Source organism: Pholis gunnellus (assembly GCF_910591455.1).
Source record: "Pholis gunnellus genome assembly, chromosome: 17".
In the NCBI taxonomy this organism is placed as follows: Eukaryota; Metazoa; Chordata; class Actinopteri; order Perciformes; family Pholidae; genus Pholis; species Pholis gunnellus.
The window spans coordinates 15,906,687-15,919,885 of NC_136544.1; the positions used below are offsets into that span (position 1 = coordinate 15,906,687).

General features: G+C 42.5%; 1 protein-coding gene across 1 annotated transcript; it reads right to left on the reverse strand.

The window, feature by feature from the left end:
* Positions 1 to 406: 406 nt before the first annotated feature.
* On the reverse strand, positions 407 to 10,826 carry sec14l1 (SEC14-like lipid binding 1). Its single transcript, XM_079178246.1, has 16 exons — positions 10,706 to 10,826; positions 10,285 to 10,371; positions 6,255 to 6,404; positions 6,010 to 6,141; positions 5,426 to 5,554; positions 5,055 to 5,268; positions 4,356 to 4,465; positions 3,917 to 4,106; positions 3,469 to 3,557; positions 3,302 to 3,372; positions 3,026 to 3,197; positions 2,450 to 2,584; positions 2,200 to 2,334; positions 1,727 to 1,978; positions 1,385 to 1,563; positions 407 to 1,209 (listed from the first exon to the last, which is right to left on the reverse strand). Exons 2-16 carry the CDS (start codon positions 10,345 to 10,347, stop codon positions 1,104 to 1,106), a joined length of 2,127 nt encoding a protein of 708 aa, XP_079034372.1. The 5' UTR covers positions 10,348 to 10,371; positions 10,706 to 10,826; the 3' UTR covers positions 407 to 1,103.
* Between the last annotated feature and the right edge of the window lie 2,373 nt (positions 10,827 to 13,199).

A 13,199-nucleotide genomic window follows, 5' to 3' on the forward strand; every position in this document is an offset into this window, starting at 1 on the left:
AGAAAAAAAAAAAAAAACACTGCGAAATTCAATTAAGCTTGAGCTGGAAGCATCTGATAAGTTTATGGAAATTAAAGTTTTATGTAAATCAGTTGTCTGCCTGGCCCTGTGCCAGATCACAAGGGGCTGCACTATATTGCATTCAAATTAGCAGCCTCAGAAAACTCAGCAGCTATGACTAACAAGTCCCAAATAAACACGGAATCTAGAGCGTACACTGCATATTTGAGAAGAGACTTCATATCATTTGCTCGCTCTTAACGTCTCACCTATTGCTGTAAAAATGATTAATAACCCATCTTTAGAATGACTCAAAACGACTACCCCACTGCAGCGCTGCTACTGCAGTCATTGTTTCCTAAAATCAGGTATAAAGACACAAACGCACTCTGGAGGTTACATCAATATTAAAGCGTGTGATAAATTCTTTATTTAAACCGTTGTTTTGTTTTTTGGATCTCTTAAAAAGACCAGACAACATGTGTAAGTGTAAACATCTGTGCTGAGAGCACCTGCAGATCTGAGAGCAGTTAAGTCACAGAGTACACTGACATCTTGTGGATAATAAAAGCAGCTTCTGGGAGAGCAGCTGCGTGCATTGTACACAGACACACACACACACACACACACACTTTTAGTTTAAATTTCATCTTATGTTAAAAACTGCTGTTTCCGAGGCATCTGATTTTGCATTTATTGATCCCAGCAGATGCACAGCAAAAAGTTATGGACACACATTTACTGTAACTACAAAAACAGATGTTCAACATTTGCAATGTTTAATTGAATTTGTTGTTGTGAAAAACTATTATGAAAAAAACAAGTCAGTCATCATATGGACAGGAAACTAAAATACATAATTCCCTAGAAACAGAGGACAATTAAACTTTACTGATCCTGCTCAAATATTAATAACAATACAAAGATTTGTTCATTTATAAACATTTCCATAAAACTCTCCTCACCGCCATTTGTCAGGTCAACTTCTCATTAAAAGAGTGCGAGTATAAGGCTGCCCTCTCATTGGAGGCATAAGGCACAGTCGAAATAAGATGCCAGTAAGTGTCAGGTCACTGCCGTTTTAAACAGCTGGCGGGCAGACGCTACCGTGAGACGCTGGAGCTGGCGTGTGATTGGCTAGAGGAAGTAGTGGCAGCGCTGAGCTGGGAGAAGCCACTGTGACTAGACTCCAGACTGGTCATGGATCCCCTGGAAAAGAACAGAAAGAGACAGAACGGAAACGTTCAGGCATGATTCTACCCAACACAATACTGTAAAAACAAACCGGTGACATATGTGTGAAAGACAGCTTGAGTAATACAGCAAGAATACAGGACACGACGAGAGAGAGAGAAAAGAAGCCGAGTGGAATAAATAAACTGACCTGAAGTCATGGGAGGCCAGCACCTCGGTGTAGTACATGATCTTACACTTGTGGGAGGAGACCTGCAGCGAGGCCAGCACATCATCCACTCGAGGCAGGCTGGAGGCGGAGCAGGCCGGGGAGCTGTGGAAGCGCCACTGGAGGATGTAGAAGCCGGGCCAGCGCGTTACGTGGGAGCCCTGTTTTGAACAGAGGAGAGCTGCAGGATCAATTTCAGCCTGCGGTGGTGGAGACTTTAATTTCCTTTGATGTAACAGCAGCAAACCGGGACAAATAATGTTTAGTTGACACTGCGGAAGAAAGGACAGAGTGCAGAGATGGATGGAGAACAATCTCTCTGACCTGAACGCTCTCTCCCTCCCTGCAGGTGAGGGCTTTCTCCACCATGCTGTAGTCCTGGCCCGGCACCCAGTTCCTGTCTATCATCTGGGTGTTAACGGCCCCCGGGGACGTGATGCCGTGGGCTCCGAGAGTGTCTTTCTTAGGGGGCTGGGGGGCCCTCTTGGAATGGTAGATGTTGAAGATCACGTCTCCTTTAGACACATCAAAGTCCCAGGTGATGACGGAGGAGGCCTCGTTGATCTCGAGCAGCATCTGCAGGAGGATGTTAGGAGATTGGAAACAGCACGGCAGAGAAAAAAAAAATTACCATTAATCAAATAGTTCTCGTTTGCTGCAATATATATTTCTGCCAGCAAGTGGCATCCTCATCCCCAGAATATAATCCATGCCCCCATCTTTAAGCACTATTTAGGTAGCCTCGCTCTTTGCTACATGTGGATTTGAGAGCCCGTTTAAAAAGGCGGAGTCTGTACCTCATATGGGGCTCCCTTGAAAATACTGGCACTCTTATAGATGGAGTCGGTCAACAGGCGGTTTTCCTCACTCTCCAGCTCCTCTGCTGTCCTGTACAGAGATTTGGGGACCAAACCTCCTTCGGGGATGTCACACTGGAGAGGGCAGAAGAACGTGTTCATGTGTGATTGTCTTGGCTTGTTTGTCAATAAGAGTGGAAAGAGAAGCTAAATGAATACTGCACACTAAAAGACCTGGACTAAAACTCACCATGCAGTCGCCTCCCAAGAAGTCCGGGATGATCTCTTTGTCAATATAGTCCACTAATCCCCCTGGTCCTTGGTAGTCGTTTCCAGCGTAAACGAGGAACTTCTTGCGGGTGTTCTCATCGATCAGGGGGCTGACCTGGAAACAAGACCCCAACGAGTCACGAGAGGAACAGCAGCTTCACGTTAAGAACCGTAAACGTAGATCCAAGAGTACTGGAATGAGTCATGTTTAAGAAATGAACGGGTTGGCTGGTTTATGGGTCTGTATGTGAACTTTATATTGATTTGATCATCATAATAACTGATACTATATTAGCATTTCTGATCGGAATTTTCTTTTAGTCAATAAATATATATAAATATATATCTTTATTTATGACATATTGCTGTACAGCAGCAATAATCAAATCCCCATGAGGATCTACATACTGCACAGTTTTCTCTATATTTCTTCTTTGTTTATCATTTGCTCATATTCACAATGCAAGATGCAATCCCTGCATCTGTGCTGTGCATCTTCATCCGTTCCTCTACAGTCGGCTGCACATGAACAATTAGTGGCGACATTTATTCTCACCAGGGTCCAGAGCACTGGAAAAACTCTGGGCGCCCTCAGTATGAGGAGGCGGCCCAGAGTCTCGGGGTAGTTGGCCTCCACCACCTCGATGATTCTCAGCAGAGCCTTAACACCTGGTCTCCACAGGTGACGCATGTTAAGACCCTCCAGGTCCACCAGGCAAGTCCAGCAGCTGACCAACACAATGACAGAGACATTACACGACATTACATACATAAACCTGATGAGCTGTGAGCCAATGAGACACTGACAGAAGACAGATTCATATTTAGGCACCTAATGGGTCGACCGAAGACTCGGGTGTTTTCTTCACATCGCCTCAGTCCCTCCTCGTTGATGGACAGGACCTGGGTCACATTCAAGTTGTGGCATTACCGATACTTTCAGAATAAAATGTTCACGTGCACGTTAAGGCTCAAATCTGGTGCGTGTGTTCATGTCACCTGTCTCAGCAGCCCCTCCTCTCCGGAGGCTCGCACCAAGCCCTTAGTGTCCATCAGCCCCAGACGCAGGATATACAGAGGACGGCCCTCTAAACCCCCCACACACACACGCACGCACACACACACACACACATCGTACAACAGTAAAATCAATAGGCAGAATGAGTCACAAGGGCACTTCCTGGGTTCTACCTAAACCCTGGTGGATCAACTGAGCTGTAAAAAAAAAAAAAAATAAAGCAATGACTCATTTTCAAAGATGGGAGCGAGAGCAGATGGTGCTCAGACTTTTTACAGCCAATAATTAACAGGGCATTTCAACCCATGAGGACTTTTTAAATGTAGAAGGCTAAATATCGTTAACGTTCACTTTCACTCGTCTAGACAAACACAATGGAAATGAGATGAAGATGAAAGTGGCAGCTAGCCAGTGTTATTCTCACAGTACCTCTGTCGTGGTGGTGCCAGCCTCCAGTGTAATAGTCCTGAAGCAGTGCCGGGCGCTCCCATGTGTCTAACAGGAAATCTACCTGATGTTGCTTCCTCCAGGTCAGCGACTGGCACAAGAACTCTCTGGCCTTGTCCAGGTTGAAGTCTCTGGCCCTCAGGAAGCGTAGCACATGCTGATCCTTTGGAATCTGTACAACAACAAACAAGGGTCAAAACTCTCATGCACAGAGTCTAAGTCAAAGTTACTAATAACGGCAAAGACATTTCTTGACCTTTCAGCCGACGGAGGCTTGTTATTTTCTATTTGTGATCTACAGCACATGCGAGAGCTGAAGCAGAAGTCTTGTGTGAGCGAGTGTCCAGGAATGAATGTTGTATTTTACATAATTGCACAAACTGCTCTTTAGTCAGACAACATGCGTTTGTGTTTAAGTGACCTTTCCCTTGTGGGTGTCCTGGAGCCACTGGCGCAGTCGAATGAGACAGCTCTCCTGCAGAGGTGTTAAATCACCAAGGTAACGTCTGATGTAGTCAGCATCCAGCTTGTCTGCGGGCCAAAACAAAAAAAGTAAAGTGTAAAGTTAGCACATATTGCGTAAATCGGAGAAACCAGGAGCTGTACAAGAGCCAATGTAACATACAATGTACGTACAAAACGTTTTCTTAAACCTAATAAAGTAGCTTCAGTTTCACTTAAAATTCTAAATTCTATCCACGTGTTTAAAACTGCGACCGTTTCACAGCGAGAGCCTGTCGCCGGTCCTCTCCAAAAGTTATTACACATGTCGTATACAACCTATTCTGTCGTTCGGCTACGAGGACGTGTTGAATTTTCCGCATGAGAAAAGAATAATAGGTTAAGTGGATTCTGCTGCCCCGTTTCCTGTTTCTTCAACATTGTTTTTAGAAATAAGAGTCAAGGAGGATTAGTGCTGTGAGATTAAAAGCTCGGTACACATCAAATACTACACAGAGTACCTTTAAATCAATCATCACTGTCCCGGTATTAGTTACAGATGTTTCACCCTCGATGAGGAAGGAAGAGCATGACTTATACGTATTGGAACTGCATCCCTTTTGTGTTGTGTGTTGGCTGCTACTCTGTACTTAATTGTGACCAGTGAGGAAACACTGACCTTCGGGAGAGCCAGCCGCTATCTCTGAGGGACAGGTTGGGTCTTTGCTGTCCGGGCCGGTCTTAGCGCTGCTGACCGGGATGGCTCTGGCAGTGGAGCGGGGCAGCAGCTGAAGCCTGGCAGCGCCGGAGACAACAGGGGGAGTCCAGCGAGGTATGTAAGTTACTCCTTCTTCCTCCAGCTCTTTGAGGTAGTACTCAATCATTTCTTTACCCTACAACACAAGAAGGAGACTTCAGGTTCCTGTGACATTATCACAAATACATGTAAAGCAAGAACAGACCTACTCAACAGATCACAGAGCTCAGAGACCATCTGCACATGCAAATTTTACCTCCCACCATTGACTGTAAAAGTTAAAAGATGCAAACCTTTTTAATGCTGCTGGCGTACTGTTTCATAGCTAGCTTCTCTGCCGTGCTCTCAAAGCCGAAAAAGGACTTAATGTCCAGACTAGCCGTCTGTTCGAAGCTCGTCCAGTCCTCATTGTCTGGATGAACCTGAGGGAGAGGATACACATCTGTGATGGGGCACCAAAACCTCAACTAAATATATCGCAGTACTTGACATTTCACCCGCGTGTGTCACAGCAAACTACTAAAAGCAGCGATAGAATACAGAATAATGAATAAATGTCACAGATGAGGTGGTCACATGCAGCCGAAACGATATCGCCGGCGAGGGTTGCGTGGTGGAAATTCAGCAAATGTTTCGGCAGGGTAGGTATTATTTGAGTGAGTCACACTACATTGACTTTAAAGACTCCACCTGTTGACACAAGGGTTTAGTGCATTTGGCACACTATAAGAGGATCATTAAGATCAATGATAGAAGCGCCGAATAGAAAAAAAAACACACACATACACATTTAACAGAGGGGATCTGGACTGCCACTTCTTGTTCGGCGCTTAGCAATCTAAAAGTAAACTATGAAAAACAAAGAAATGAAACTCACCGTGTAGTTGCAGCACTCTCGGATTACGACCCTGTTGGAAAAGGTCTCGTTGTGGACCTCAATTCGGAGCGTCCTGTCTCTGCGATTCAGTGTGTTCTTTTGCAGAAAGTACAGGTAGTCTACACCAGCAATCTGCAGGCAGGAACAAAGTCAGAGATGTGACGGGTTATACAAATGATCTGATTAAATGATCCGATTGCTTCATGGCCTTTTCGTGCTCTGTGAAACGTCGGGAGGAGAGGTACCCGTTTAAGGAGCCGCGGAGCCTCAATGTCGATCACGCACCGCCTCTCGGTCACCAGCGTGGCTCCGTCCTTGCTGTGGCTCTCGCTGATGATCTCGCTGTCGACAAACACCGGGATCAGGGGCGACTTTGGGAACCTCCTCACGTAGGCCTGAGAGCGGAGAAATAAACCAGAACGTGAAAGAAACCGATGTTAGGAATATCTCGGCATTTGGTTTCGATGAAAAACTCTCAGCAAGTTTACATTGACATGTTATCGAGGCTGAAAACGGTGCTTTCTTTTCAATAGTATCAATGTGGATTCTCCTTTATGGAGTTTTCTCAGGTTTAAAATACACTCTTGTGATCACATCTATCCAGGTCTAATTGATCCCTATAAGCGGATGATTATTAAAACAAAATGTTCTTTCTTTTTCGTTACTTTTTAAAGTAAAAGCTCGCTATTTACTGAATTTTATTGACCGTTTCAAAATGCAATGCAGTCGTTTCGAGCGCGGCTTCAACTACAAGTGCTTTCCCTGTGCACACTTGTTCTCCGTCTCCATCACTGGCAGCTGCGACTGTTTCTCCTTGTTTGTACACAAGGCAGCCTGAGGAACAACAAGCTCCACTGTGGCATCTCTCTGCCTCCTAATTTTGGCACTTCAAGGCTCACGGAGACAACGCTTTTCATTAAGAGACAAAGACTTTCTATTACCCGCCATGAACACTGTCGGGTTACAACGAGAACAACTGTAGTTCTAATTGTTTCCCCCACATGAACACTGTCAGCGGACTACTTGAGTACCATGAGCTCATTATTCAAACAGCGTTTGTATCGGAACGATTCTGTCCCGAGCTTTCAGATGCATATGCAGCTGATCGCTGTAAACGGGATCACCGTCAACTTTTTTCCACTGTACTTGTATGTTTTTGAAGAGTCCTCCTGGTTCTGTACATTCTGTTCCCAGAGAGGGTTTTTGTTTTTGTCCTGCCCACTTTGAGAACAGCTCTCCGATTGGACAGGAGAGTCGCTTTGAATGGACCCATTATAGGGTCAACTTGTATTTACCAGAAGAGAAAACTGTTCTACTGCTGGACTCGAGACGACAACATGTGATTTACAGCACATCCTTTCTGTGTCTGGTTAGGACGCATTTACTAGTTAGTGGCTTTAACAGAACATATGAACACAAGCTGCTGCTGCTGCTGTGGCAGCTTTTACAAGCAGCAAGTTGCTTTTTACTGCCCACAGCATGACCATCTGTCCAAGCAGCTGTGACCGCAGCTCACCTGTAAATATTGATCGAGTCACTGGGTGCAAAAAAAAACCCAGTCCTCAGTCTATGTAACTAGTAGCTGTGTAGGTTTTACTGATAAAATACAGTTACAGAAGGCAGGGAAGGAACTCCACCATCACAGTAAAGACAGCTTTTAATGTTTAGAGAAACAATAAATGAGTAGAAAACCATGTCTTCCACTCTTGAGGTAAACTGACAACCTGAACTAGTACACGAGTGCAGAGTTCAACCTACTATAGTACAAAAAATGTGCAGAGGATCAAAGGAACAAATAAAAGATCGGATTTGTATTTTTTTTCGACTCCAAATTAATACGTAAAAGGGACAATTCACTCCTAAATCAAAAATACATATTCTTCCACTTACCTGTCGTGCTATTTATCAATCTAGATTGTGTTGGTGCGAGTTGCTTATATTTTGTAGATATATATATGCCGTAAAGATGTCGGCCTTCTCTCCAATAAAACTCAACAGCAACGTCTCTTTCTAGGAATCATGACCCGGTTTGAAACGGCTCACAAGGTTATTAGGTAACAAGGTTTATATTTGTCATTGGGTTGCACAACGAGCAGTCCCATTTTGCTACACAGGGGGAAAAAAAAATATATATATATATATATATATATATATATATATATATATATATATATATATATATATATATATATATATATATATATATATATATATATATATATATATAATACATAATATATGGATGATGGCGGATGACAATCTAGATTGATAAATAGCATTTCAGGTAAGGGGGAAAATATGTCTTTTTGATTTGGGGGTGAACTGTCCCTTTAAGCGCTGGTGTTTCAGCAACAAACAAACAAACAAACACACACACACATATATGCATCCAGCTTGTATTGATATTTCACAGCCTATTATATATCTAATCGATAAGATTACACTATCCACAATGGGAAAGGTTGCCTTGGTAAATAAGCAGCATTGACTCGTGTTGTGCATCGTTATGCTTCACTGATTGACGACTAATTCAAACGCTCGTCCTTCCTCTTCCTCTCAGAGCTTTAAGCATAAACGCATAATTGGAGCACAAAATAAAGAAAGATGAGCAGAGTAGAACATTTTGTCTGGAATGTCAGAAAACAACATTTCCCACCATCATATTTCACGTTAGCTGTGCAGCAATGCTCTGCTTCCTGAGGGGAAGTTGATGAAATGCAGTTCTGCAGGAGTCAACCACACACAGGCAGCTTAGTACATCTTCTACATACAAACCCGGGAAAAATGAAGCCGTGTCATGAAAAGGGAAACCGGTGATGTAACTGGTTAAACATTCAGTGCTCTCCAGGACACTGATTGTGCTATCAGCCGGGGGAACTAATGACAACGTCCAGAGATAAATGGGGGCAGACTATACACTGGATTCTCTCCTTCAGGCTGTCGAGGCCTGGATCTTTTCACAGGAGCTGTTATTTACTTTTCATAAAGGACCTATTGTGAGATCCTTTTCAATAACGCGCAGTGATGCAAGATGAGTTTCAGAGCCGTGATTTTCTGAGAGATGTTTCATTGGAGATGAAGTTGGTGTAGGTGTCGACTGCTCGGCGAAGGGAATATAGTCTGCAGAGCGTCATTGCCGTGCTGCTGTCTTTATTCTGCTCTGATGATATTGCACAGATTTTTTGTTTAATATGTAACTGCAGAGAGTCGACTGTGAAAACAGAATCTTGGAAATGCACTTTTCATTTTCCCTTTGTCCTACTTTTGCGTCACAGAGAGCAGTGAGCTGAAGGTTGTAAGTGAAGAGACTAGATCAGCATCATCAGGAGACATTTCCCTCTAGAGTTTATCATGTGACAAATAAATATTAAAGAGAAGAACAAGAGTGAAAATGGGATCTCCATCTTTGTTTCAGTGCATTTCCCTGGTGTGACTGTTGAATACTGCTGCAATAAACATGTTGAGAGTTACATTAAAAAAGCTAGAAAGAATTCTGCTGAATAACTTGATGTGAGCCCAGATGTTCAAGTTATATCATATTATTAATCAAAGACTCCTGACCTCTCACACAGCTACAGACGCTTCTATAATTAGAGTAGCTTTACCAATAATTTGAAATTCAATAATAAATTCTTTATTAAAATGTCGTCAACTAATCAATAAGTTGATTTGATCAACAGATTTGTAAAACTGAGTTTCTCCACGAAGAAGTACAACTTTAAATGTTGTGTTTACCAAAGATGTGCTCATAACTTTCTTGGAAATATCTCATTCAGCATGAAAAAAGCATAAAAATACTAAATAAATCCCAGTAGCACAACCAAAACGACAGATTAGTTGACTGATGGACGAACTGTTAGACTAGTGAAAGAGGAATGCTGAAGTTTAATAACAGCTTCTCACAGTATTTAGCCTGAGCTGCATATTAATGGATTTAGCACCAGAAGAAAACAGCGTTTTCAGTTTATTCTGTCAATTCACTGAACACCAAGCTTTAACGCAGATAAGGTCATATCGAAAGGGAGACGGGTGACCCTGAGAGGCAGACACGGCTTCTTCTGAAAGTGTCTGGTTTCCTATAAACTGAACCTGGAACACATTCTATCCTTCAACATGTTTCTGTTTCATATTTAGAGTAATGTGTGAGGGTCGACAGCCACACTGGCCACAGCCTCACAGATGCACCTTAAACTCCAGGTTACTCATGAAAGATCCTGCATAATTCCCACATTATACTAGTAAACTATGCCACTGGACATTAACACAGCTACTCACCGCCATTATCAGCTCAAACGGGTGCTTGTAGACCCGGACGGGGGACTGGTATTCCTGCACCATGGTGGGAAGGGTTTCACGGGGAGCCTGTGATTAATAAGAGAACCACAAACACACCGTATCGTGACGCAGCGAAAACATCATTAAACAAAAGGAAAAAAGCATGACACGGTTCATATCACTTGTAAACAGAATCAGCTGAGTGAGCTTTCACATGACTCTCATTTGATGCTGCTGGCGTTAAACCGTAGAAGAAGAACACATAAGAGCCGCCAGGGTTGAAATCGTTACATAATGTCAAGTAGGCGATGAGGAAGAGATACAATCTCTAGAAACACGCATATTTCTGCGCATATTGTGCTATTTAGAGACAAACGGCCTGAGCAGCGGAACACAACAACCAGACGAACCTCACACTTACTTTGATTTGAATCCTGGCCGCTAAATGAATGCTGCGTTATATATGCGTTTATGATAGCTGTTGACTGTCTGTGTATCGTCCATGTCGTCAGCTGACTGGCTGTAGAAGAGTAGTTCTCCACATTATGAACCCGACAAAAAGTAAAACAGTCACTTTGGTACGTCTGTTGGTCCGTTAGCACACAGACCGTTGACTCCGCCTCTTTCACACAGACAGGAAGTCCGCGTGACTCTTTCCTTTGTGTGACGGGTTGTGAGAGGCCCGCATACGTGTGTTACATATCTCACTGATGGCCTAGTGTTAGAGTACATTTACCCACCAACAGTCATTTACAAACGTCATTTTACAGCAGACTAATAAATAAATACAATTAGGACGCTTTTCATTTCATCATATTTATATTAATGACCGTTTACGTGTTTTCGCGTAACTGATTGCAGCAGAGCAGTTATGAATAATTTGCATATATTTCACATATTAACTGTAAGTCTGATGCCTAGTAGAGTCCGCCACTAAGACCAGTGGTAAAATGTACTTTTTCTCAAGTACGGTAGGACTACTTAACCTACAATTTCAAAATTAGAAGCAAAAAAAAAAAAAAGAGTATACAGCAGAATAACTCTGCTCTAACTGCATCAGACGTCCCCTTCAATGGTTTCATATAATATTTTGTATAATCATTTTGTACAATAAAAAGGGTTCAGGCACACTCTTCATTTCCAGCCATACCGACGTTTAAATAAGTGATTTTAAACCAAAAGCAGCACTTTAGACTGTTGTCCACAAAGTCTTGATACATGTATGATGGACATTAAGACTTTAGTGGCATAGCTGACTGACTTTAGACTCAAGGAATTTAAATTAGGGTTAGCCAAAGTCAAAGCCAAATTAATTTACATTAACGTGCAGCTTCAACCAGCTGCTTGCCCAGTTGGCTGCACCTGACTGATCAGTTCTTCACCTTACAGGGGACAGTAGGTCTCCATAAAAGGGCTTTTTGCTGTTTATTTTTCACAAAGTAAATATGTATTTAATGTACATTAAATTCTTGGCCTGATTATGCCTTCCTAATTCTCCGTTATAGAGGTGAGTGATATTATTACTTTGTCTTTGTTTAGTTGTATAACGAATCATCCTGCAAATGTTTTGTACTGATCACTTCTGTCCTCCTACACATTACAATAACAGCTGACATTTCAAATGCTATGTCAATGATTTCAAGTGAATTTTAGGATTGTGAATGTTATTTAAACATGCAAATGGGGATATTTGAGTGAAATTACGACAAGTGTTCATTTACAAATTATGATATACAAGTTGTAAATTAGAGGCGCATGTACAAAGCCTATTTATGAGTCTGTTTTGACACTATGCGTGTGTTCGCTGTCTCACATCAGCTGTTCCAGGGAGATGCAGCTGTTCCCACATTGAGACTCCTGAAGCAGCATCTGTGGGGGGTGGGATTCAAAGCTTTCTGGATCTGGCAGCCTGCAAAAGGTACTGGAATCCAGCAGGGGACATCCTGAGAGGGGGAAGTAGAGTTCAGATAAGCTCTTATTCCTAATCAGCCTCAGGCACAAAGAATAATGTTACCATGAAACACGCTGCTCTCAGCAACCGTCTCCACGTTATTTGGAATAAATAATTGAGCCGCCTCAGTGCAACACAGTGACTCTGGTCTCTCTCTGAGAATACCACCAGTGGTGTAAGTGAGGTACAACGGGCCCCAGTGCACAAAGAGATGACATTGCACAATATCAAAATTCACATTACAGGCGCTTCTCATACAGCGTTTAGCTGTACATGAAAATCAATGCGCTGGAATTGTTATTCCACAAAATCAATTTGGATACAAATCACGTAATCATGAGCCAGAAAGTATAAAAGCAGTGAAAGTCCACACGGGGTGGTCGGGAGTAGAGGTGGATGGGTCAAACAGAAGTCGATCTTCAGGATACCGTTGTTTCTGTCGCTCGTGAAAAGGAGAAGTCACTGTTTGTCAAATGACTTCCATAGTTATTTTAACCCAAAACACAATATTTTCCTAAACCTAACTAAGTTATTTCCTGTGGAGACAGAAGTTTATCTTGAGAAGAGTGTTGCATGTAACAAGAGGATGTGTTGCTGAACGCATGAAAAATGAAGAGCAGCTTTTTTGTAAGATATGTAAGAACAGTTGCATAAGTTGTATATTACGCAGCAACAATCGTTGCATATCTGCATCTAGTTTTTCTTTATAGTTTTCTTCATATTTTTTTATAGTTTAAGTATAAGCATACTTTCTGCTGTCTATTTCACCAAAATGGCAACAAACCATTTGGCTGTTGTGTGTTATTTTCTTTCGAGTTTCACAATGGAGCTGTAATTTTAACGCTGATGGTGAAACAAAATCAAATCATCTGAGTTTTGTTACAAAAACAAAGACCATGGACTGACTGTACTGTATGAATAACAGATCCTTCCTGCAGGCCTCAAAACGTCTTCCTGTTGTTGG

What these genes read in the sequence shown, in the direction of transcription:
- sec14l1 (XM_079178246.1), bottom strand. Translation starts at nt 10,347, where the DNA reads ATGGTGCAGGAATACCAGTCCCCCGTCCGGGTCTACAAGCACCCGTTT. An exon ending in GTCTTCGGTCGACCCATTAG is followed by an intron (nt 3,198 to 3,301) that starts GTGCCTAAATAT and finishes TGTGTTGGTCAG; the next exon opens with CTGCTGGACTTGCCTGGTGG. An exon ending in CTGGCCTCCCATGACTTCAG is followed by an intron (nt 1,210 to 1,384) that starts GTCAGTTTATTT and finishes GTTCTTTTCCAG; the next exon opens with GGGATCCATGACCAGTCTGG.